Here is a 24,747-nt window from a genome sequence, read left to right as displayed (position 1 = left end):
TGTGGAGCAATCTCATCATTAAAAGCACATGGCTGGGAGGCAGGAGTCGTGGCTGCCGGCTGCATCTCTGCCACTGGCTCGCCACATGATGGCAACTTTCCACTTCTCTCTGCTGTACCTCAGTTTCCCCAGCTACAAAACAGAGAAAGTCATGTCTCACATTTGTCAAGTGCATTGAGATCTGTGTATAAATGTGCAAAAAGACAGCCGATTTTTTTTTGGAAGAGGAAAATGAGGAATGTGACTTGTGAGAAATAAAACAAAACGTGTTATTTTTTAAATTTTGTTTCATTTATTTGGCAGTAATATCCAAACCCCCCTGCTTCAAAAAAATTACAAAATCAAGTAAAATAAGTGCACTAAGGAAACCTACAGAATACTGATAAATTTCACACACATACAGGAGGGAATATAGAGGGAGGAGTGGGACTTTTTAGTTTGTTGCTTAAATTTGGCTTTTTTGGGGAAAAAAAAAAGCCTTCCCTGCCCCCTGCACAGCAATTGTCCCAGAGGGCAACAGCTGGAATTCAGCACTTCCTTCCCCAGCAGCCAAGTCACCCTGCAGAAGTTAGCGACTGACCAGCCTGCTGCGGGGTACAGTCTGGGCATCACTCACCGAATGGTTGCCCTTCCCCTCGGTGTGGGGAGACAAGATGTTTCGGTCCCCTTTGGGTACCGTAGCCCTTAGAACTGGCATCGCTCTCCACAGCTGCATTTCCCTTTGAGGGCACAAGGAGGAAAAGGCTCCAGAGGCAGCAGCCCTTTCTGTGGAGGCATGTTCACTGCACTCCTACCCTGCTGCCCCAGGCTACCCTAGGATATGTTGTATGGCTTGTCAGAGAGCTCAGCTTGCCTTGCCTGAGAGAGCAGCCCATCCCTCTGCCTTCGGTGCAAGCGCAAGCTCTGTAAACCTCAACTGCCAACACCCACCCCCCTCCAGCTGTCCCCAGCAGCCATCCTCGTAGACTGCACATCCACAGGAGACAGGAAGGGGACTAGAGAACGTATCGCATAATGCAGCCTACAGAAGCCCTTCAGCCGTGTATTAGCCTCCTCTTCCTGCACATACTCTGCTTCTCCTGGTTGGAAGATTTTCCTGACTGGACAATAAGATGTTATCCCCATCCAGGGAAAGCCTTTAAGGCAAGCTGTTGTGTTTTCTCTAAGGCACTTTAATGATCCAAGCTGGAAGGACGTGAGCTGGGAGGCACAAACTACCTTTCAGAGCAGGGTCGGAATAAAGCAAAACATTTATTAACAATGTTCCTGTGACTCCAGATCCAGCACATGAAGCTGTTTCACTCATACTGTTGGGGAGGAGCAAGGGTATGTCTAATGGGTGCTCCTATTCCACCAACCCCTTCCTCCAGTGCCACCAGAACACAAACAATGACTCCATCCCCATGTAGTGTTGCCCATATTACCCTCAGCTCCTATGGACTCACTCCCCTCACCTTCACAGGTGACAGTTTCTCAAATCCAGACCCTCACGGGAAAAGAACCAGCTCCCTTCTGTATTTATTATGCCAAAACCTCCGAGCATGGTGGGGTAGATTATGATTCTCACTGGAAATGTGGCACTGCACCAAAGTCAATGGAAGTCCTCTGGGTTCACATCAGGAAATCAGCTCAAAGACCAGACACAGCCTTTAACAAATCTGGGCAAGAGAGACCACAGGAGGGACCAAGCTTTCTTCTTTGCCTACACTTCCGAGGTACCAGCTCATTCTTTCCTCTCCAAGGAAAGCACTGTGCAAAAAGGGGAAGGTTGGGACAAAAGCCCTGCTGATCTTCACTCAAGCAGAACATGCTTTTGCAAATTCAAGTGGAGTTGTGCTTGAGTAAGCACTAGGGACTGCAAGACCCATGGCAACAACTGCTGAAGTTGCTCACAAACAGGAAGATGGAAATCACAAGCAGTCATCTTGGCTCAGGGTATGTGCAACTGCTTGGGATGCACAGCAGGGGCATGAAGGGAATGTGGAAACAGGATGTTCAGGTGTGTGAGTGTATGAAGTACACTTGACAACTGCAGGAGAAAATCAGCTGGGCTTGAGGCTACAGAGGTGATTGTCAATAAAACAGCGTTTCGTCTATATCTAGGACCAATGCTCTGAGAAACGGGTCAGATGAAAATGACCCATGAAGGGATGTGAGGGTGGTCAAAGATGGTCTCATCAAAGACACTGTGAAATGTGTCAGTAATGAGGCTTCCAGCCCTGACTCCAAACTCAGACCTGGAATCAAAGAATAATGCTGCTGCCTCACCCCAGAGGGAGGTGGAAAGCCCAAGATGATGGCTAACAGCCCAGACTCCCGACTAAACAGTTTTCTGTGTAGTTAAAGCCTTTTAAGATACCCTACTAATGGGATTGCCTGGTCCCTCTGGCTCTAGACTACTTGGCACTTCCCTCTGGGCAATTTAGAGAGGCATGAGCATGGACTTTGAGCACATGGTCGATGCTAGCTAAGGGAGCAAGAGCTAGAGAGAGCTGCAGTGTCAGTCCGTGCCTGGTGAAACTAATTACATCCAGCCCTGTCTCTTCTTCCCACGAGGACATTGCTATCCCCAGTTGAGAAATACCCTGTAGTGCAGGGCTCACAAGTTGCCTGTGGTGTTTGCGGTGGCTGAGCGCAGTGCGATACAAACTGTGCATGGGCATTACAGCACTGTCAATAACAAAAACCCACAGGCTGGGTTTTCTTGAAAGATCTAGAGCTACGAAACATATAAAAGCTGAATTACTACCATAGGAAATAAAGTAATTAAAAAAAAAAACCCAAAACAAAAGGGGGAGTCAGCATGTGAATGTGATAAGAAAAAAATATGATAGCACCTCTAAGGAGGGGGCAGGGAGAGTAAGAGTGAGATGAGGTCAAAAGGAACCATGTTGTGTTGGAGCCCACAATGTACTGGAGGAGCTGCTGGGGACAGTCCGGTGGAAAGCAAGGAGGAACGTGCTGGACTCATGCCAGCAGCATGGCACCACAACTTCCAGGTGTCACACCAGGCTGACCAGCTTTGAGGAGCTCAAACCAAAGGGGAGGGTAAGCCGGGTAAGGTCCTTGACTAGTGATGCCCTGCAGCACATGTGCTAAGCCACAAAACTGCTGGGCCTGTATTTCTGTAGCCAAGGCTGGTGCTGACAATTGTATCGATTGAAGACCCCCTTTTCTATCCAGCACTGACCTCCGTCCTTTCCCCAGATCCAGGGGAACGAGAAGTCCCTGTTAGCTCTTGGAGGGAGCAGCTGTCTGCTCTGGGAAAGGGTCCCAGAGGCTGCTGTAAGTCCCTCCCAGCCTTCCAAGGCCCCAGCAATGAAGCTCCCTGAACAGGTGGGCTCTGCTCCCCTTTCCTGGCCCCATTCTCTGTGTATTACAAAACAAATAACCCATTGCTATACAATGTAAATATCTGTGACTGGGCAACTGTAGCAGACACTTGTGCATACTGAGATCAGCACTGGAGGACAGGGCGGCAGGTTGGGCCCATCCTCCTGGGCTCCTCCGGTGTGGAGGCCCCTTACATCTCCTTGGTGCTCATTCTCTTGGTCTTCTCGGCCGTCTCCTAGAGAAAGAGAGCACAAAAGTGAAGCTCTGCACTGACACAGGAGCTGGCAGTGCCCTGAAGCCTTTGGTCCATCCACAAGCAGTGCCAACACTGTCAAAGCCCCATACCTGTATTTGACCCCACAGGCAACAGGGATCCCCCTCTACTGTGCTCCCCCTTCTACAGAAGTCTCCAAGTGACAGAAGCAGAGGGAACCCCTCTATAGCAAGGTAAGACTTAGTGCAAGCAGACCTTCCCAGCCCACGCTAACCTGATGCTTCTGCAGCTCCTCAACGTATCTAGCCAACTCCTCCTCAGTCAAGTCTTGATCAGGTCGCTGTCTCTGAGCAGTCACCTTCTCATTCTTCCCTGCAAACAGAAATGGAGTTCAGCGTTATCACAAATGGGGGATGCAAATTTCAGAGGCTGAACCACAGAGAACAAGAAGAGGCAGGTTGGCCATAGCATACCTCAAGCTTTGGCAGACTTTGCTGGAGGAAGGTATGGGCTGGCTTCTTAGAAAGAGAATGGGCCTTGTGGCTGCCTGGGACTTTAGAACCTGGGTATCCAGTCTGTCCCTGTCTCTCCCTCCCACATGATAAATAATAAAACCACAAGGAGGAGGCTGTATATTATTTAAAAGAAGCATCTATAATTAGTTCAAACATCTTGGCCTCTTGTAGGGAATAAATGGAAGCTCAGTGCTATCCAAGTACAATAATTGATGCTTACTGAAGAGGTGATTTCGCTCAGTGGAGATGCAACTTGCTCACGTGATCTGATCCGATTCTTTGGTTTCATTATCCTTCTAACAATAGCCTCTAACCCCTCTGCTGCTCTGACATGGGCAGAAAGTCAAGGGATTGTTGTCCCATTGCATGCTTCTGCCATGGATGCAGGGAACAAAGTAGGCAGCAAAACCAGGTGTTGCATAGCAACTTTGAAGGTTGTTTCTGGGGAGGCAGCAGAAAGAGTCTCTCATTTGGTTGCTTAACCTCTGAGACCTACCCACAGCTCCTCTGGCAGCTCTACTAGTATTACAGTTATCTTTTCTGAGGTGAGTTCCTGCTGCCACAGCCAAATCTGGGCTGAGGTGATCCCGAAGCCTCTGCTGCAGAAGGCCAGATAAACGTGAAAGAAACTCTATACACACTTGTTGCTGTTCCCCTCTCTCCTTCATCTGCCCAAGCTACTGGCTATAGGTCTGAAGGAACATACTGCTGACAGCTCCTGCACAGCACTGAAAACTAAGCTGATGCAATGGCCTGGTTTCTGGGGAAGAAGGCCAGAAAAATGCAGCATAGTGCTGGGGAGGGCGGATGTGGCTCCCTGAAAAGGACCTGTACATTTCCCAGGGCAGGGGAAAGCTGGCTTTCCACTGTCCCTGGACCGACTGTGAGAAGGCAAAATGGAGAGCTGTTGTTCACAACCCCACCACGACTTCCCACAATCATAACATGGCTGTGAAAGTTTAAAAAGGTCCTTCCAGAGGAAGAATAGACAGACCAACAACCCTGCCTTACGACGAACACCACCTCCCTTCATCTCCATCACCATTATTTTCTTTTACTTCTACAGTTCTTATGGCAAGAAGCTAAAGTGCTTTCTTGACATTACTAGATGAAGTCTCTTATCTCCTCTCTGGGGCAAGACAAGACCCTAGCTCCTGCTTTACAGATACCGTAAACATGGATACAGTGAGGATACTGACACACATACAGGAAAGCTGACTTGCTCACACCTACACATATGGTTGCAGACAGTGACCTATTTGGTCTGTGCATGCCCCAAGCCAGCTGGATGCAGAGCACCTCTGGTCTGGAAGGTTTGGTGCTGAACCTTCATGACGCCAAATCCAAACTACAAACCCCAGCAGCATCGCCCCCAACCCAGTTACACACTTTCTGACCTCTAAAACAAAACCAGCTTGGGTTTGGCCAACATGGAGCATGGGAGGGTGATGTAGAAGCCACCCATAGAGAAGCTAAGGAAGAGCTGGAGAGAGAAAAAATCTGGATAGCTGGTGCCCTCGGAAAGATAGAAAGCAAAAATCTCTTTTGTACAAAACCAAATATGATAACTGTCTGCAGAGCATACGGACCCTCGCATGTCATTGCAGTGCACACCCAGTTCCCACAGGCACAGACGCAGCGGTTGCATTCCACCTGGGTCTCTGCTCCATCCTCATAGGTTTCATCTTCCAGGGCACACTCTAGAGAGGCACAAAACAAGGGCAGTGGTTGTGAGATAGCAAGCAGGCTAAAGACAACATACTTTGGAGATGCCTTGAAAGAGAAGAGGTACATAGTTTTGGAGGAGGCCTTCCTTCCCCTAACCACCAAAAGTTTTGTAACGACTAAAATATTCATGCTGAGTTTGGTGTGTGAAATCAGCCAAAAAATTTGGGAAAGTCAAACACTTCCTTTTGCTTCCTCAAAAGAACACATTTCAATTCCTCAATTCCAAATGAAATCTCAGTATTGGATTTGTTTGAATTTCCTAATCTGTAATACATGGAAGAGAACCCTCAAAGTGAAAGTTCTGGTTACTCTGCAACAATGGGTGGGGTTCCAGGTGGGGAGAAGATTTGTGTATTTGCTGTTGCCCTGAGAAAGGGGGGGGGAAGGTTTCTCATTTCAGCTCACATTTTTTCTCACAGCTCTATTATATGTTTAAGTTGAGGCCCCCAAAGAACTCAAGGGCCCGTATGGTGTTAAGTGAAAACCAGCTGATCATGTTTTGTAGGGGAAGTGCAGCATCCCTAGCTTCCTACTGGAATAGGAAGAATTCAACTTAATATTCCCTAAGAAGCATAGCCTCTGTGTGCTCCTTGGTGCCACCGCAGTGGGATGGAAATCCAGCACCTTTGGACCAGCACCCCCCTGAGGAGACAATTAGATGAATGGCTAGGCATGCCTGGTCAGCAGAACACTAAGCTGCTTCCACGTGAACTGTAGCACTAAGCAGGATTTGGAAGGATAGTGAACTTTGAGATGTTCATCAGAGGCTCTCTGTGTGAAAAGCAGAGCATAGCAGGACTTTGGTCTGGTCTGACTTTCCTAAGTTATCCAGACGTGAACTCCTCACATGATTTATCTCTGCACTGTTAAATACATGCCTTCACCTTCCAAACATACCATATTCATTCAACCTATGCCCTTGCTTCTAAAATCCAAAGCTTTTTCATCACAAGAGCTGTGGGTGCTCTGGGACAGAAAAAGCAGTACTTTTGACAATGCAGGGATAAGGGGTGCTGCTGGGTGGAAGATAGGTGTATATCAACATTATCTCTGGGAGTGGAGTTACAGCATCTGATGTCTGGCCCAAAACTGGTCTCTTTTCTTTCCTCCCTTCCCAGGACCCCTCTGGTTCCCCAATATAAGTAAGGCATTCCTACTTTTCTCTGGTGGGTTGAAGGATGGGCTGAGGCACTTGAGAAATTCATTGAAGCTGAGCTTCCAGTCAGCATTTTCATCTGACAGCTCGATGAGGGCATCTACGCAGAGTCCCCTGAAAGGAAACACAGAGGCATATTCTGCACAGGGCTGTACCAGGCAGGTCCCTGCTCTACTGGCTTCAGAGTATAGATGAGTAAAACCAGTAATAACTAGGAAGGCTCTGAGATGCCTGGCAGAAGTGGCTTCTCTAAGGAAACCTCACTGCATATAGACAAAAGAAAAACAGACACAAAATACTCCCTTGGCTGGTGAAGGGCTGGGAACTGAGGAGATATTCAGAGCAGCAGGAATAGGTCCCCGTTGACATCTACATGCTGTCACACGAGTACCGATGCAAGCACAGCCTAACCACAAGCAGCCTGTTCTCCTCAGTCTCACACACAGTGGCACACACAGAAAAATGGAAACCCTCTCAAACTACATTTTCATGTGATGCTTGCACCAGCTCTACCTGCAGGCTGCCCATAAGCTGTGTTTTCCCACCATCTTCCTTACACTGGATCTAGCTACCAGGCAAAAGGTGAGTAAAGTCCACTGGAGAGCTAATTTATTAGGAAATAAAAAAGACAACAAATTTTCTGTCACCCAACTCACCTTCTGGCTGCACACTCGATTTAAGGCAAAAGAGGGTTGGAATACATGCCTAACATGAAGGGTAGGGGTGGGACTGCTCCTTTTGGTGGTATTCACACCAAATTAAGTGAGAAGCTACTTCATACATAGTTATCTTTGTTAGTCCAAGCCCCAACTGATATTTTCCATGAATGGATTTTCATGCCCACATCTACCACATCTGGCCCCCTGGCCCTCCTTCTGGCATCCTGTCCACTGCCCACCTGAGCAGCTTGTTGGTCTCCTGGTCCATGTAGGTGGTGATGTTGATAGCAGTCTCATTCTGCTCCACAAACTTCAGGAATTCAGTGGAGTCCAAGCGAGAATCGCCATCATCAAAGCTCTGTAGGGAAAGACGAGAAGATGTGAGAGGGTCTGATTTATCAGTTCAGGGTACCCCTTCCTTCTCCCTCTTCCATAGGTACTTAGCATTTTTGAAGCTTTAGTGAAACAGATTGCATCATCCCTGTTTTGCACAAAGAACAGAGGCTCAGAGAAAAGCAGCAACATATCCATACCAGCACCAGAACTGGGAGACATGATCCTAGACTTGTTCTCACCGATAAGTTACACTGCCTCTCATTCACCTCCTGCTGCTTGATTTATGGCTCTAACCCCATTTCTTCTCTTTGTCCCAGCTTTCTTATATACTGCCTGCCTTAAAGCAGACCAGTTGCATTCAAGGAGGCGTCAGCTTTCCAATATGTGTAAATCCAAAGCTGTGCCTGGACTGTGACAGTGGCAAAAGGGAAAAATCACAGGAAGCAATTTTCTGCAGATCCCAACGAAGGAACAATTTAATGCAACAGCACAACGCCTCGCCACCAACTTCTTAAGGTCCTGACAGGACTCCTGGCGATGAAGAGCAGGATTTTTAGCCCCAAAATCCTGGCTGTACTCCCGAAAAAGTAATTGCATTTTGCCTTCCTGTTTGGAGATGTCATATCACAGTGCTGGGCACTCAGTGGGAACTGCTGGGCCCCCTCAGAGACAGCTGCATTGCAGGGAGGGGAAAATGAATTCTGCACACAGACTGCTACTGGCTAATTTTTGCTGTGTGACTTGGGGCAGGTCACTGTGTCTCCTCGTGCAGTGCTTCCAGGAATGCTGGAAGAGACACTGCCTGTTGTTACTTCTGTGGTTCAGGAGAAACCTGTAGGGCTAGAAGAATTACTCTGCACACGGTAGCCTGTGTATAACTGCTCCACTAACATGTTTCAACTTCTACTAGACTTCGAAGCCTCTCGTCCCGCTATTTCTTGTGAAAGTGGCTGCAGTTCCCTTAATGACTGAGACTCAGTTAAGCTAGTTTTCTCGCCTTTCAATGCTACGTTATGCATTTACATGTTCTCCCAGAGATCCTCCAAAACAGAGCAGCTTCCCACTATTGGCCTCACTCCTCTTGAAATAACATCCTCCAAGGTCAAGGCATGCCTGATGTACAACCCATTATCCCAGTGATCCACACAAGTCAGGCTTCCAGGAGGGAAACAGCTTAACCCCACATCTACAAACCTCCCCATCAAGGAGGAAAGGGGAAAGCTTCATGTCATCTTTGTCTCCAGTGTTTACTACCTGCAGGGCAGGAATCAGGCCATTCGCAGGGCCTGCGTGCGGAGCCCCAGGGCCAGGCACGGCAGAATTCCTCCAGCAACAGCGGAGCCTCATTGATAAAACAAATTTGTGTGTGTTTGAACCCATTTAGTTTGCTTTGCTTGTATTTGTCCCAAGTTGCTCCAAGCTCTGAATTCTGCTTTAAAAGTATTTCAAAGCTTTAAGGGTTGTTGATATGGTATACTACCACCTGACAGAGAAGGAAATTCCCCCTTTGGTCCGAGAAAAGGTATGGCTTTGTCATGGAAACTGTCACCACTTGTGCCTGGGATCAGTGCTCCAGAAAAAGGGGCACAACAAAGAGAACATGAGGCTGTCTCCCCCTGAGCTGCGGCCACAGGATTTCACCAGCCCCCCAACAGGCGTAGGGCCGGCAGGGGTGACCAGGCTGTGTGGCGGCAGTGGAGCAAGCCTGTGGCTGGCTCATGCATTTCAGCAAAGCTCCTGGCCTGGGAAGACTCTCTGCAAAGGTGGCTGGGGACAGTATGTTTGCAGGGCGAGGGACTGTGCAGCTCCCCTCAGCTTTCGGGTGCTGGCAGGTGCCGGCGGGGGTGCCTGAGGCAGTGGGCCACAAGCGGGTTTCCACAGACGGAGCACCATTAACGGCTACAAAGGCGAAGACGCTCTCTGGAGCACGGGGACCGGCTCCTCTGTCTCACCAGGGGGTGCCATTGCCATGGCAAATTTGCTTGCAGCGCTAACTCCTGTCAGGCACCATTAATCTCTCGCTGTCAACAGCTTATGATTTAAACACTCTCCCCCTTTCCCCACCTGCTCCTCCAGATCCATCCTGAATGCTTTTAAGTCTTTATCAGGAGCCAGGCATGAGGGGCAGGGATGCAGCAGTGCATGTGGCAGGAGCATGGGAGAAGCGTATGCTCTGCTGGTTACAAAAGGGGGTGGGGATGGGCTGAGGGACGGACAGGGAGGAGGGAAGAGGAACGGGATTCTTGCAGGGCCCGAGACTCACGGGTGGTTCCTCTCTCTCTCTGCAGAGCACTAGGGAACTGCCAGCTCTCAGCCACAACTGGGCCATACTCCTTGCAAGCCATTCACCTTGAAGCCCCCACGTGTCCCCTCTCCCCATCTCAACATGGCCTTGGGACTGTCTGGAACAAAGAATCAGCAGCCCCTGCCCCAGCTTCCTGCTTTCTACCCGCATTTCCAGCACTTTCACCCACCTTTTCTCCTCTGACTATCTCGGACCCCGAGACCAGTTCTTCTCTCCCCTGCCGCAGGCACACTTAGCCTGCCCTCTTCCTTCTCCCCAGGGCAGGTCAGATCCCGAGGGATGCTCCAGGTCTGGGCTGTCACATAGCCACGTCAGTGGCTCTGTCAGCAGCTGCTGCAGGCAGCCCGTAACACATCACACTGTAGGACATACCAGACCTCTCTGGCCCCCAGCTTGACAGGCCCATCACACACTGGAGCCTCTTGGGTGGGGTCGTGGCAGCTGCTTTGCAGTGACAGGGCAAGAAATGATCTCTGGCCTCTGAGGCAGGCGCTGCTCTACTTGCCTTGAAATACTTGTCCAGGACTTCACTGTAGTTGCTGCCCTTGGAAAACCATCCATCTGGGATAATCTCAGCTTCCAGCCACTGGATGACACGGCGACGAAGCTCATCCCTGTCTGACTGGTAGCACACAACTGTAACGGGAGAAGGTGTAGCAGAAGAAAAAGCAAGGATGAGAGAAATTAAGTTGGCAGGGAGACCAGAGAGACGACTGGAAATAAAAGCCAGCCAGCCAGTCCTGATGGCAGTTTGCAGGCCCCTTCGTCCTTGGAGATGCGCCACTGCCAGATCAAAGCAGAGGTGCCATGTGCTGAACGGCGGATGGGCTGTGGGTGACACCATGTGGCAAGGCCAGAAAACGACACTCCTGCCAAAGCTCTTCTGCCTTCCTGTACCTGAAGCTTGTGGAAGAACAACCCAGAGCTGACTCATCTTGGTGTGAAGAGTCCCCAGACTGAGGGAGGAAGGTAACTGACAGTGTCCCCAGGCTTCCCGATGCTGTGCAGAACAGGCATTCAGCCGTCAACCCTGAAGTGCCAAAACCTCTATCCTCTGCAAGGGCAAAGACAAGACTGAGCAAGCCTTTCCACCATCTGTCCCCAGGACTTGAATTTTAGGGCCTACTATCTCAGGATATTTTGTTTCTTCAAAGTCCTGACTTGTCCACTCTGATTGGAAATGAGAGGGGCTCAAGTTGGGCTTGTTCACAGTGCTCTCCTGTGTTACAAGTTTCTCTAGGTGGATATCACTTTGTGTGCTAGTACCAAAAGATGCATTTAGAAGCAAAAGTGAAAGCCTAGATCTTCTGGCTTCTGTGAGTTGTCACACCCGCCCAGAGGTCAATGGAGCCAGAAGGAGAATCAGTGTGCATTCATGTCATTTACACACACTAAGGATCTCCTTCTGAATCCAGTGACTACAATCACAACCAGACAGACAGATGAAAAAAAAAAAACAACCAACCTGTAAGGATTCTGCATGTTTAATTTTGAACTTCCTTAAAACTGCTTTAAGGTGGCGGCCATGCCCTGACATGGTCCTTTCCCTTAAGCTTGTATGAGGGTTTGCTCTCATCTGTCCTAGGAAGCTGAAGTTGATGATTATACAGCTCCACCATTTAGATGCCATGGACGGGAAAAGGGTCCCCTGAAGAAGCACAGGCCATGGCCCCAAAATCCATAGTCTAAGTACACAAGCCAATGCATAAGGGGAGAAACCAGGCACAGGGAATCAAAGAGACTTGTTAGCTGATGGGAGAGGTGGTTCAGCTGCACCTCTTGACTCCCTTGACAATGCCCCATTCATTACATAGTGCTGCCTCTGCCCCTGCGCCCATCGGTTAATCACTCCTGAAGCAAAGTCTCCTTTCAAAAGAGTGCTCTTGGAGTTGGGGACATAGCTCCACAGTTATTGTGTCTTAGCTCCACAATGAACTATGCAAAAGAGCGTCTCTTCCCTCAGTCTGGGTGACGAACACAGCTTGTGTCCCTAAGGGCAAACTGGGTTTCACTGCACCTTGGTACATGCTCAGAGTCCCTGAGACATCCCAGCACAGTGAAGAGCCCAGGAGATGTATGAGCTCTGAAAGGTTACCCAGGAGTAAAGAGCTGGGCAATCATATTTCACCTGATTTATCAATTTAGACTCTGCTACAGCCAGTGCAGAGGTATGACTTCTACACAGAGCTGTGCAGCTCTCCCAGCAGACCTTCCTCCCCATCTCTTTTCCCAAATTCATACAGAGGCCCCAGCCAGAAAGGAGATGGCTTCTCACCTGGACTTGCAGCTGGATTCTCAGACTTCTTCTCTGTTAATGGAAAGACAGAAGAGGACATTTCTGATGCAACATGAAGCAATACAAACCTCTTCCCACCCTGGGAGTCACTTGGGCAAGAGCAGAGGAACCTGGGAGTCTTTGGAAACATGAGGGCCACATATATGATTAAGGGACTGGAACACCTGTCATCCCAAGGGGAGACTGAGGACTGTTTAGCCTGAAGAAGAGAAGGCTTGGGGCAATCTCATCAATGTTTATAAATCTGATGGGAGGGAATGCAGAAGACTGAGCCAGACTCTTCTCCGTGGTGTCCAATGACAGGGCAAGAGGCAGCGGTCACATATTTAAACACATGAAATCCTGTCTGAACATACAGAAACACTTTTTAACTGTAGGGCTGGTGTGAGGGCGAGTTAAACAGCCCTGAGGCAAAACCCTTGCTCCTAAAGTTCTTGAGGTCCCTCATGAACATGGATGGTAGTATGGGCTTTGGGGGTTTATCCTGAGAGTCTGACCTTTCCCCAGCAAGTAGACTGAGAGACCTGCCTGGCTGAATCCACGAGCTCAGAGAGAGGCAGGCAGGAGCAAGAAGTTGCCCTGCCCTCCTGAGTGCCCCCCTCCCAGCAACCCAGGGAGACAACAGCTCCAAGATCCCACCACAGCTAAGGTGTCAGGGTCCTGAGTGCACTAATGAGGGACTTAATAGCCCTGCCAAGCTCACCTTCCATTCACACTCTCTACCCATGAGCCCAGGAGCTCCATTTCAGCTGATGTCTTGGCCCCTAGTCCTTGCCTGGGATTATGTTGTAGGTATGCCTGTCTCCAGCAATATTGCAACCACTCCCGTACCTGCCATAGACCCTGTTGATCTAGGCCCTGCCTGGTGACTGTCTCCCCACCTTGATCTCATACCAGCTATAGACTGCAACACTATGGACTTGTCTGGCAATTGCTGGCCTGGTTACCATCACCAGAACTGATCCTGACTTGATTTCATGGCTTGACTTTAGGCCTACTTCATCACCACAAACTCGCCCGGTGATCTGGACTCTTGGTTGAATCAAGAGTCAACTCTTGGTTGGACTATTGGTCCTAGGTTTGCCCCGTTTACCCTGCTCTGCAACTGTAGTACAGGGTCCTGCTGGCGAGACCTCTGCCTTGCCTTGTTATCACGCTTGGCTCCTGGCTCTCCCTCCCTTAGAGAGCAGCTGGCCCTCATTGCTCTCTGACACAGGGTTACCTTTACAGTGGCCATCGTAATCCACCTGGATCTTGGAGCCAGTGAGGCAGGCATCACGGTGCAGCTCACAGTGGTTCAGGTACGTCTTGCCATTGCTACCGCAAACAGGCCTCTTGTGAGGTTTGCATTTCTGTGAGAGAGCCAGAGAAGACAGCATTTTACCTGCCTCAGGGACAGCTAGAGGGAGGCACCTGAATCCCAGCACCAGCCCAACTCAACAGAAGCCCTTGGCACAGCCCCCTTGGCCCAAAAGGTGTTTGGAGCAGGCTGAACACTCCCATCGCCACCCCAAAAAAACCGACACAGAGAAGCCTGTGGGTGTGGGTTCAAAGGCTTCACTTTATCCCAGCCTCTGTCACCACCACCACGACAAGAACCTTCCTGAAAGCAGAGCTCAGCAGAGAAATCAGTGCCCAGCATAAATACTGAGTGTAATCCTGCAAGTGCTGCTCTGTGTGCCATGGATGTGCCTGTCCAGAGGTGTTTCTGTGAATCTGTTCTGTACACCTCTGCTTGCTCAGCTCTGTTGCATCTCTTTGTAGACTCTGCTCCACCTTTCTGCAACCAAATGTAGAATAAGCCATCAGCCATAAGCAAACAGCACAGCCTACAGCAGAGGCTGTTCACCAGTGGCACTGTTCAGGCTGTGGACTTCTTTCTCATGTCCCTTTCAGTCTGGCCAAGCCTACCCAGAGTGACAGACTCTGTTCCTGCTAACAGGGCATTTCAGTCTCCAGTGCCCAGGCTGGCCGCATCAGAGCTGCAGGCTCTGAGGGAAGTGGGAACAAAGAGCCTCACACCCATTCCCAGGAGCCAGGCAGGAATGGTTTGAAAGCACAGGGCAGAGCGGAGTAGGGAGACGCTATGTCTCTACAGCTGGGAAAGGCTCTTCTAATCATCTCTGGCTCCCTGCTGGATGGAGCTATTCATCCTCACAGCACTCTACCACAATTATTTCCATCTTACAAAAGCTGATTTTTAGTAGGGTGCTTGTAACCTCCTCAAACAAGATGCCAGTGAGGGCAGGCTGTCTTGGAACTCGCAGACCACTCCCTGCAGTGCCCTCCAAAGCCAGCTGCATATCACTACCCTACTGGGCTTTCCCAACAAAAGACCTCCAGCCAAGCCTCCTGTGCGCATAAAGACCCTAGGCAGTCATGCAAGTAGCACAGCTGCAAGCCCCAGACAATATCTATCCTACAGAGCTCTTCCCCCACACCACACTGGGAAAGGCCCTGCTGTTTGAAGAGCCACTGTGAATTTGCAGCTGCTCCAAAACAGCCATAGCCTCATCCCATCACGGGATCCTTCCAGCAACTGAAGCCCAGACTGGGGGTGATGGTGGTGACGACACTCATCCCAGATGCAGAAGCTGTGCCACCCGCCTACCTCAATGCAGAGGCAGGTTGGCTCTCCCTTCTCTGTCACTGCACACTCCCGCCCAGCTCCACAGAAAACATTGGCACAGATCTTCGATTTGCTCCTTGGCTCTTCCTGCAAGACACAAAGTAAAAGACACAAAATACATGAAGTTACCCGAAGAACAGCAACACAGCTTTAAAAAAATAACATATTTAACTTCTAGACTGGACCAAAGAGCACCAAGGCAGTAAGGCACAGATTACAGACCAAGAGAGACATGACTGCAATAGATGGACAGCTCAGACAATAATCAGGAGCAGACATGAGAGCTAGGGCTACAGCCCCAGCAATAGAGGGAGGGCTTCCTTGAGGTCATTCCTGGAAAATCACTTAAGAGAACTGGAGCAATGACAAGCAGGAGAAAGTCTAGCACAAATGGCAAGAATAATTCACTCATGTCAAGGACTGCAGTCTTCAAAATTTTTTTCATGGAGGGTAGGGAGCAGAAATGTCTTTGCTTGAGACATTTAAGAAGAAGGTGAACATAACCCTGGAGAAAGGTGTGACACCAAACAAGAAGAAGAAATCTCCATAGGGCACCAGATAATGCCCCTGTCACAAAAGAACTTCACAAAACTACATGACCCATTATCTTGCCTCACTGGTCAACAACTTCAAAGGAAGAAACACTGTCATAGATAATTATACAGTAACCTTCTCAGACAAAATTTCTTCCTGGTCCCTGACAGCCAGCAGTTGACTTATGCCCTGCAGCACAATTTATATGCTTTACAGTTTTCTCCTAGCCAAAGTCATCACAAGTATTCTTGTTGTTCACGTAACTGTCGAATCCTTTTTTTTGAGTCCCACTGCATTCCCAAACTGGTGACACCTAGCAGGTAAGATTTCCACAGGTTAGTTATGTTTTCAATAAAACCACCATTTACTTTTATCAGTTTAATGTCTTCTTTTTCTTAGACTTTTAAAAGAGAAGACTGTTCCAGGGGTCCAGACTTTTGAGACCCTGGTTTAATTCCCTGCTTTGTCATTAATTTCCTTTGTGACTTTCATTTCATCTAACATTTTCCACCTGGAAGTTAAGTATTTGGTTCAGGCTAGCCAACTGGCTTCCTCAACAGTTTTGTATCAGAGGCAGAAGATTGAGGAATGTAAAATAATCAGTGGGATAGGTCAATCACATCGGCTGTGACTCTTCTCTCTAATACACAAACTTTTTTTTACCTTCTCATCTGAGTATTATTCTTAACCTCTGCTCATTTGTGGTATCTTTGTACCTCCATCATATACTTTTGAAAGTAGGTGATCAAAAAGGAGCAGAATTTGCCTGAGGAGCAAGCATTATTGATACATTTATTAACAAATGCTGAGCACATTTTTTCTCCTATTGCCTCTTTATCCTAATTTTCTTTTTTTTGTTTTGCTTTTAAACCACAATTTCACAGTGAGTTGTTGTATTTACTGAACAGCCCACAGTAACAGCCAGATCATTTTCTGAATGACCTTGCCCTGGTCTTCAGAATATTTTGTCTGCTGGCCTATTGCACAGTCATCAAGCACAAGAAGGCTTTTCGAAGCATTGCAGGATTCCCTCCAGGTTCGCATGGCAACAAACACCTTTCCTACTCTCTGCAAATGTTCCTATCTTGCTGCTTATCCTGTAAAATAAAAATATGGTATTCAGACACACCAGCCTTAGCTCATAAACATACACCATGTCCCAGGCCTGCTCACCCCATGAAGACAGTCGGTTATCCTCTCTCTGCCCCTTCGTCCTCCTTTCACACATCGTTTCTAAGCTATGAAAGACACTCTGCCCCTTCTGCTGCATCCACCTCTCCTTAGTTGCCTTCTGGTGGAGAGCTAGGGTAAATGATCTATGCGCTCCTGGGGTGAGATGGAGCAACATGAGTGCTTCACCGTACAAAGCAACCTCACACAACTTAGGGTAGGAAAGGAAGAATAACTCATTTTACAAAAAGCAAAGACAAACCAAATTCTCCCAGGCTGGAGTCTGGCTAGAGCACTTCCACACCTAAAACGCACTGTAGGCACCTAAGTGCTGATCTGTTTAAGGGGTTTCAAACAACGTGCCCGCCCCTTCACCGAACCAAAGACCAGAAAAAACCCAGAATTAGACACGGCTTTGAACCACCACCCACCAAGGTCTGTAATCCAGGTGCCTGGCAATAGATGGCAGTACTCTGCCTCTCCTTACCCATGGCCAGGCAGGACTGCCAGCAGCAGGCTCCCGGCCATGCCCACCGATGCCAAATGTGGCTTTTGCCTCCTGGGCTGAGATGGCACTGCTGCAACCACAGCCGGCCTCAGCAGGCGTCTGCTGGGACCGAGTTCGGGTTGCAAGACTCTTCTCCCCTTGCCAGCTCGCTGGAAGCCAGGCCCGTGATGCGGCTGTCCTGGCCACAGCTTCCTCCCCTGTAGCGCCGGAGCCCAGGAGCCATCCTGCAGCTCTCCCACTGAGACCCGGGGCAGGGATGACACCGCCAGAACAGCCTCTGAGGACAACCTGCCTCCTGCCAGGCTAGAGAGCCATGTTATTCTGATTTTTCTTATTAATCAAAGCAAGACGGTTTGGTGGTTGCTTCTTTATTGTTGTTTTAAGCTGTCCTATGCTGGCAGTGGGTTGGAGCTGGTTGCCATGTCCCGGCACGGCTGTCTCCACCCCAGGGGTTTGCCAGAGAAAGAAGGGAATCAAGCTACTCTGTCTGCCTGCCCTCTCACTCTGGCACAGGGTTTCTCAGACTCAGCTTGCTCATCCTCCCTCCTGGCAGCAGTAGCCGCGGCAGGAGCTACCAGGCTGGGTGCTAGTTCCACCTTTAGTGAAAGCAGCTCTCAGCTTCCACCCCAGTTCCCAGAGCAGTAACTCAGCCCCCTGTGCCCCCCATCCTTGCAATGCTCATCCCACAAACTGTACTTTCTCCATCAACAACCTACAAACCATAGCCTCTTCTACTCATATGCCCCCCTCCCAAAATCCCCAAGACCCTCACCTCCTTCCTTCTCCAGACATCACCTCTCCTACCCTACATCTACCCACCTTGCACCTGCAACCTACACTACATCTCTACCCTAACCCACTGCAGCTGCTTCGCAGGTCAAGGTGTGCTCCTCTGCCAGGCGTTAGCAGCTGCTGCTGCAGATCCTGCCTTCACCTCCTGCAAGAGCCAGAAAACACTTTTCTCTGCCAGCCTGCACGCAGATGAAGTTAGCAGTTGCCACTGCTACCGCTTGGTATGGCCACACAGCTCTGAGGTGGTTCACAGCATACTGCAGGGTGGGAGCTCTCTCTAGCAGCTCCCAGTTGCCTTCCCAGCAAATGCCTGAGTCTCCTGTGCATAACTGGAGTATAATGGAGACGGTGGTGGATGAATGGACAAGTACAGTGGGGGTCTGCAAATGAGGCTTTATAATCCTCACTCCTGATTCTCTGGCAACCTCCCAGATGCTACCAGCCCAACTAGTTTCTTGTGACAGATATTCTGATCTTACCTTGAACCTTGTCATGTTTCTTCTTCATAAAGCTCCACCTGCTGGAGTCATGTGAGTAAGCAGGGATGGCAGCTGCCACTTCCATATTAAATAGCTCATCCTTGCACCTACCATGTAAAAGCTTGAAAATGTGAACTGCAAAAGTTTAAATGCCAGGTCACCAAAATAAAAAAAAAAAGACTCCACATTGTACTATGTGTTTAAATGCCATCGTCCTTAAATTAATTTCAGGATTTGGGGGCTGGAATCACATTTTTTACACTGCTTCCTCCCTGCGAGCTGCCATTGCCTTTTCTGTCACTGTGGGCTTGGGAGGTGTCATTCGTCCCTGTGCACAGCGCGCTCAGGCAGGCGGAAGGGAGAGGGCAGAGTGTCGTTATTAATTGCTGCATGGTGGCATTTACACCGCAAGCCATGACAAGCAGTTCCCCTCTTCTGCCGCAGGTGAGATGCCCAAGCTCTCTCCATTTGGGCAATGCTTTAATTACTCCTTTGCTGCCCAGAGAGCAAGTGGGAAGGTGTAAAAGCAGCAGGCATGAAGCCAGGGCAGGAGCACCTTGACTCCGAGCATCTGTCATGGCACAGGGGCACTCCTGACTCTTCGCCCTGCAGCCTCCGCAGGGGCACAACCACCTCAGACATCTTCTCAGGCAAAGACCATGGAGAAAGCTGTTTGCTATGGCTCATGGGCCAGAAACTCAGGGCAGCCAGGCAGCATCACATATGCATAGCCCAGACTGTGTGCTGAATTGGGATGGGAACGCATGCCGCTTTCAGGGGGCTGGGAGTTGCAACCCCATGGATGAAGGGTTCTTGCATGCAAACAGGCAAGCACCAAGCAGAAGACCTGTACTGACAGTGCAGCGAGCCACATGCAATGCTTCTGCCTCAGCTGTTGCTTCCTGGGGAGCAAGAAGGAAAAAGAGACATTTCCAAGGCACCCACAGGCGAGAAAGCCGGCGGCAGTGCCGGTGTGAGGGATCACCATGGCAACCGGCAATGCAGGGCCTCAAGGTGGAGAGCTAAAATTAGGCAGCGGGAAGGGCTGTTTCTCATCCTAGCAGCAACCAGCACTGAGGAGTCGGACCCCCAGCACAACGTAAGCACAGATGTCGGGAGCATTTCCGAGCCCCTGCCTGAGTCCGGATGTCCGGGACCGAGCGTGGCTCGATGCGCCGACACATGGTGCCACGTGCAGGTCTGCACAGGGTCCCCAGGTCCTACAAGCGGCCGTGCCTGCTTCGCGCTGGTGGGACTGCACGAAAACAGTGCGGTGTCTGCAGCAAGATATATGAGTGACCGCATGCACAAAGGAAAAGAGGCATCGTGGCTCCTTGGCTTTGCAAGGGAGCCTGCTCACTGTAGCCCTTGGCTACTCTTTCCCCTGGCCCATGCTGAGCCACACTGCCTGGTGTCACTTGGTAGAAATGGGGACTTTCCTAACCAACCTGTGAAAGCTGAAGCCATTAACAGTTCAGTGACAAAACATCTCTGTAAGAAAGAACAAGCTTCCACCTGCAGAGAAGAGCTTTGCAAGCAGCTGCATGTCCATGGTACCCCACTGCCCAAAGGGAGCAGCAGGGGTTTCTGCCATTATGCATGCTCTGGGAAACCAGCAGGGAGACCACCTTGCTATGAGGTGGGGAGTTAACGTGCTTGAAAACAACCCCTCAGATTGCTTTTTGCTTTCTGCACATCCTTCCATACCAAATCTCCTCTTGGAGATCTCAAAAGGCTTTTTCTCAGCAGCCCACACCGCACTGGAGAAATACTACCTGCCATCCTGCTCCTACTGACACAAGTAAAAAGCTTTTATGCTATCAGCAGCAACTGCAGGTCTTTTTCCTCTTTTGGCATCAGTTTGTGGAAATCCATAAAATGTCTTGACCCCTCATATAATGCTCTGCACTGTTTGCTGTAAAACCAAGGCTTTGCATTTTTGCCCTGCCTGACGTGCAAGGAAATCAAAGTGCTCTAGAGCTGTAGCAATGAAAGCTCCTCCAGGAGGCAATCCCATGTATTATACAAATTTGAGTACCACACAGATAAGGCAAAGCTAAAGGGCACCAAAATGATGTCTGGGGTTGCAGGACTTGCACAGATTCTCATGCCTCAGGGAATGCAGCAGCAAAAGCTGGGAGGAAGTTTTCAGATATAACCACATATACAATTCACAATAGACTCCCTCCATGCAGACAGGGAGAAACGAGCTTTGCAGCTGTGTATTTCAGCCAGTCCTCCCTATGTCTTCCTGTCCACATCCCCTTTGCCTGTTCCCTGCCACAACTGACACGGGAGCAGCGATATAAGGGGTCTCCGAATACACTAAGGTGCCACCTGTAAACAGCACTTGCCTGCATAATTTCTAAACCAACTCAACATCCAGCCACGAAATCTAGCGCTTCATTCAGCTGTTGTCTTGGCAATGTTTTCTCCTCAATGCAGAAAGATTTGGAGACACAAGGTGCTAGGTCAACGATGCAGAAAGCTAAGACAAGAAGCCACATCTCCTGACTCCCAAACCTCCCTCTTCCTCTGTTTGTGGGGCTGGGAGGGAGAAGCCCTGCGTTGTGCAGTGATATCCAAAGAGAGGGCTGGGCAGCAGAGCAGGTCAGGGCGATCAGGAAAACTTAGCAACTCCTGTACAGCGATGGCACTGAGAAAGCATTTGGCTTGTGCATTTCAACCCATTATCCAAGCATGTCTCCAGGCAAAACAGCTCTTTCGGCAGTGTGCCCTCCTGCAGAGTTCCAGGAGAGCAGATCCCACGTTCACTGGAGGGCACACACAGGCAGGCAGCCTGCCACCTCCGGCCATTTGTCTCGTTGTTCTGATTTGTGACTAACAAGCAAAGCGCCTGTCCCTCCCCGCAAACCTGACCTAATTCCTGCGGCAGCTCCCTGGATCCTCTAACAGTCTGATGTGATGGGGCGGAAATTTGGCAGGCAGTGTAAACTGAGCAGATTAGCGTGAAACAAGCAGGCACCCCCAACATTGGGTTTGCCATAAATAGATAGGCACGGCGAACATTGCAATTTCTCTTCCTTAGGGCTATTGCCTCAGGACATCTGCAGACTCTGCAAGAAACCCCACACAAATTACCTTTAAGTCTGACTTAGAAGGTTTGATTTTCAGTTGTCAAAGATAAGATGGAGATAAGCCCAGCGTGTGGGAATTGAACCACATCTGATTCCGAGTTCAGCTCTCCAATAAAACCTACCTCCCAGGACGTCATCACTATTAGGATGGCACAGTGGGCTGTGGAGTGATCCTGCCCTGACAGATGGAAACCTGCTATCAGAGGTTGCTGAATCCACTGGTGCAGGGTCACCAGCTGCACCCTTCCTCAGGTCTGGTGCTATCCAGTCTCAAAGTGGCACCCTCTGGAGCCACCCCCCCACAGGAGGTCCCCCTTCCCTTGCCTCTGGGAGGCACAGGGTACATGTCCTGCGGCTCAGACCAGCAAAGGTGTCGATGGGCAGCTCAGAAGGCTTGAGAACAGGCTGTCCCCAAGCTAGTTAGTTAAAAAGGAAAATAAAAGATGTTTGTGAGGCAAAGTCTGGACCAGTGCTGTTTTCCTCAGGGATCACGACAATGTCCCCAAAGCTAACAACATCATATTTGAAGGGTGTCAGCATGAGATCTGTGCTGGATGCAAAGGTGTCCAGCGCCATTAAAACTTCAGGATTCCTCCTCCCCCAAATCCTAAAGCCATCCCGCAAGCAGCAGAACTAATGAAGCCCAGTTTCCAACAGCTCTCTCTGCATGGCCTGTCTGTCAGCTAGTTACAGGGCAGCGTATGGACTCCTTCCTCAGAGGGGGTCTTTGCAGGCCCCTCTCATTAAGCCAGTCACCTAGAGTCACAAAACCAGCTGGATCCCATTATCTCGGAGGCCTCCACTGCTTTATCAGCTGTGGCGGAAACAGGCCGATAGATTCAAGACTCACTGGAGGCGATAGACAGACAGGCAGGCACGCACAGACAGCCTGCTGACATAGCTTTGCTTCCTTAGGGAACCAGGCTGTAATTCCTTTGCAGAGCCCCATGAAACACCCCTCTGGCTCAGCCTCTCATCTCAACAGACTCAACACCACTGCCGCTTGCAGCCCTGGGGGCAGGTCCTCACCCCAGCCCCCCCTGCTGTGGCTCCAGTCCCCCTTCAATCTTTGCCATGCTGACCCTTGTGCTCTCTCCCCAGCGTTTTCCTTGTGTTGGAGGACAGACCCTCATCTCTCTTCTGCTTTCATCCGTCCCTCGGAGCTTCCACCACTGAGGTATTTCAGCCAGCTGCAATCCAGGGCTTCGAACAGCCATCCAGACACAGTGCTGGGAGCTGCTGCACTCCCTGCGGGATGCCTGCCATGGAGGAGCACAGTCCAGTCCCCAGTCACTACCGCCCTTCCCAAACCTCTCCCTCCATCTCTTCCTATTCTCAGCTGACATCCAGGACTGGCTCACTGTAAAAACATCACACAACAAAATGCAACCCCTTAAGGGCTTTTGAATGCTTAATAGATCAATATTTAATGACAGCTGACTTTCATTAACGGGAAACAAGCCAGAGCATACATCTCTGCCCATGCTGGGAATCAGGGTGTGTTCCCAGAAAACAGATTCAGATACAAGCAGGCAAGAAAGGAAGGGACCTGCAACTCCCAGAGCTCAGAGGAGGTTCCCTCTCTGCAAAACCCATACCTCACCCATTTGTGTGCAACCCTTCCTGCCTTCTCAATCTGTGATACATGAACCGGCTGTGTCCATCATATCACAGCACTGAGCAGGAGAGCAGTGAGGCTTTAACTGACCTCTGTGATGAGAGGGGCCCATCAGGTTCGTGACCTCTGCATGAGGCCATGGAAAAACAACATTGCCCATGGCAGCCTTCTTGTGGGTATTTGTCTGTGGCTCTGTCAGGGGGATGAAGATGTCTGATGCTACTATGGCTACAAAAGAAGACTGCCTTGGCAGTATTGCCTTGCAGAGATTGGTGGGGTGGATACAGAGAGCTCTACCTCCCCACTGACCCCAGTGGGTATATGGCCTGGCCCCCTGACAGGGACTGCAGCCCTAACACACCAGCCATGGCTTTCTCATGTCCCACAGCAAGCAGGCAGGAGCTGGTGCCTGCAAGGAAAGGGAAGCAGGAACTGGGAGGAAGAAGGCTTTTCTCCCCACAACCTAATCAAGAGGAGAAAGGCATCTGCCAAACAGCTGATTTCTCTTACAGCACGATGCTGCTAACAGTTACGGAGCCAGGCACACCTCTCTCGGGGACTCCACTGCGCGAGGACTCTGTTTTCCCTTTTAAACTGGAAGGAATGTCTGTGCTTTGGCCCCCACAACCTCATCTTTTCCACCACAAGGCAACGACCGGTGAGGCCCCATAAGGGGAACAATGACATGAGAGTCTGGGGAAGAGGAAATCTCTACCGCAAACAAGTCTGGAAAATGGCTGCTAGGAGGAAGGGAGCTTGTGTCTGGCAGCGCTCCCCCTGCTGCAGCCTCGCTCTGCCGCTCACCCTAAAACCCCCCTCGCACTCACAGCCTCAGAAATGTAATGGCCCAAAACTGCACTGTCTCTTAGCACTCTTCCCTCCACCCATCCCTGAAGCACTTGTGGAAGAAGGGGCTGGATTCTCTCCTGCCACATCATGCAGTGAAACTGCCAGCTCCTCCGCAGCCACCAGGAACTTTCTTGCTAGTGCTGGCTCCCGGCAAGGCACGGAGGCAGGAGATCAGAGACTGATTTGTGCATGCCAAGCCAGCTGGAGAGGCTTCAGCTGGGAGCAGGGCAGTCAGTCCCACGGGAGGAGAGGAGGTGCTGCTGCTGCTGCACCGTGGTTCTCAGGGGGAGGAATCCAGTTAATCACTTTGTATTTGGATAAGAAAATAACCCTCGTGCACAGGGAAGGATCTCAGTGCACATGAAATGTCCCAAATGAAGTTAGTCCCACAGGACCTGTGGGATGAGATTGGTATCATCATCCTCCTCATGTGACAGACTGGAAAAGAAAGGCCCAAGGGAGGGGACTTGCTCAAGAACGACCAGAAGGCAGCAGCTCAGCTCCCTTTGCTCCCTGGTCCGTGGCCAG

The 24,747-nt window shown here is 50.0% G+C and overlaps 1 protein-coding gene across 1 annotated transcript in view; it reads right to left on the bottom strand.

Moving 5' to 3' along the window:
- Positions 1-662: 662 nt before the first annotated feature.
- Positions 663-24,747, bottom strand: part of FSTL1 (follistatin like 1) — a 59,765-nt gene continuing 35,680 nt past the window's right edge. The window contains exons 3-11 of the mRNA XM_075512136.1: positions 15,154-15,258; positions 13,765-13,894; positions 12,522-12,554; positions 10,752-10,882; positions 7,845-7,963; positions 6,948-7,060; positions 5,652-5,762; positions 3,822-3,919; positions 663-3,568 (exon numbers count right to left, since the gene is read on the bottom strand). Of these exons, the coding sequence (XP_075368251.1) occupies positions 3,524-3,568; positions 3,822-3,919; positions 5,652-5,762; positions 6,948-7,060; positions 7,845-7,963; positions 10,752-10,882; positions 12,522-12,554; positions 13,765-13,894; positions 15,154-15,258 (885 nt within the window). The 3' untranslated portion in view covers positions 663-3,523. The remainder of the gene's footprint in view (positions 3,569-3,821; positions 3,920-5,651; positions 5,763-6,947; positions 7,061-7,844; positions 7,964-10,751; positions 10,883-12,521; positions 12,555-13,764; positions 13,895-15,153; positions 15,259-24,747) is intronic.

This window comes from Mycteria americana, chromosome 1 (assembly GCF_035582795.1).
Source record: "Mycteria americana isolate JAX WOST 10 ecotype Jacksonville Zoo and Gardens chromosome 1, USCA_MyAme_1.0, whole genome shotgun sequence".
Lineage (NCBI taxonomy): Eukaryota > Metazoa > Chordata > Aves > Ciconiiformes > Ciconiidae > Mycteria > Mycteria americana.
The sequence above is the reverse complement of the archived record's forward strand: the minus strand, read 5'-3'. Positions and strand labels throughout refer to the sequence as shown.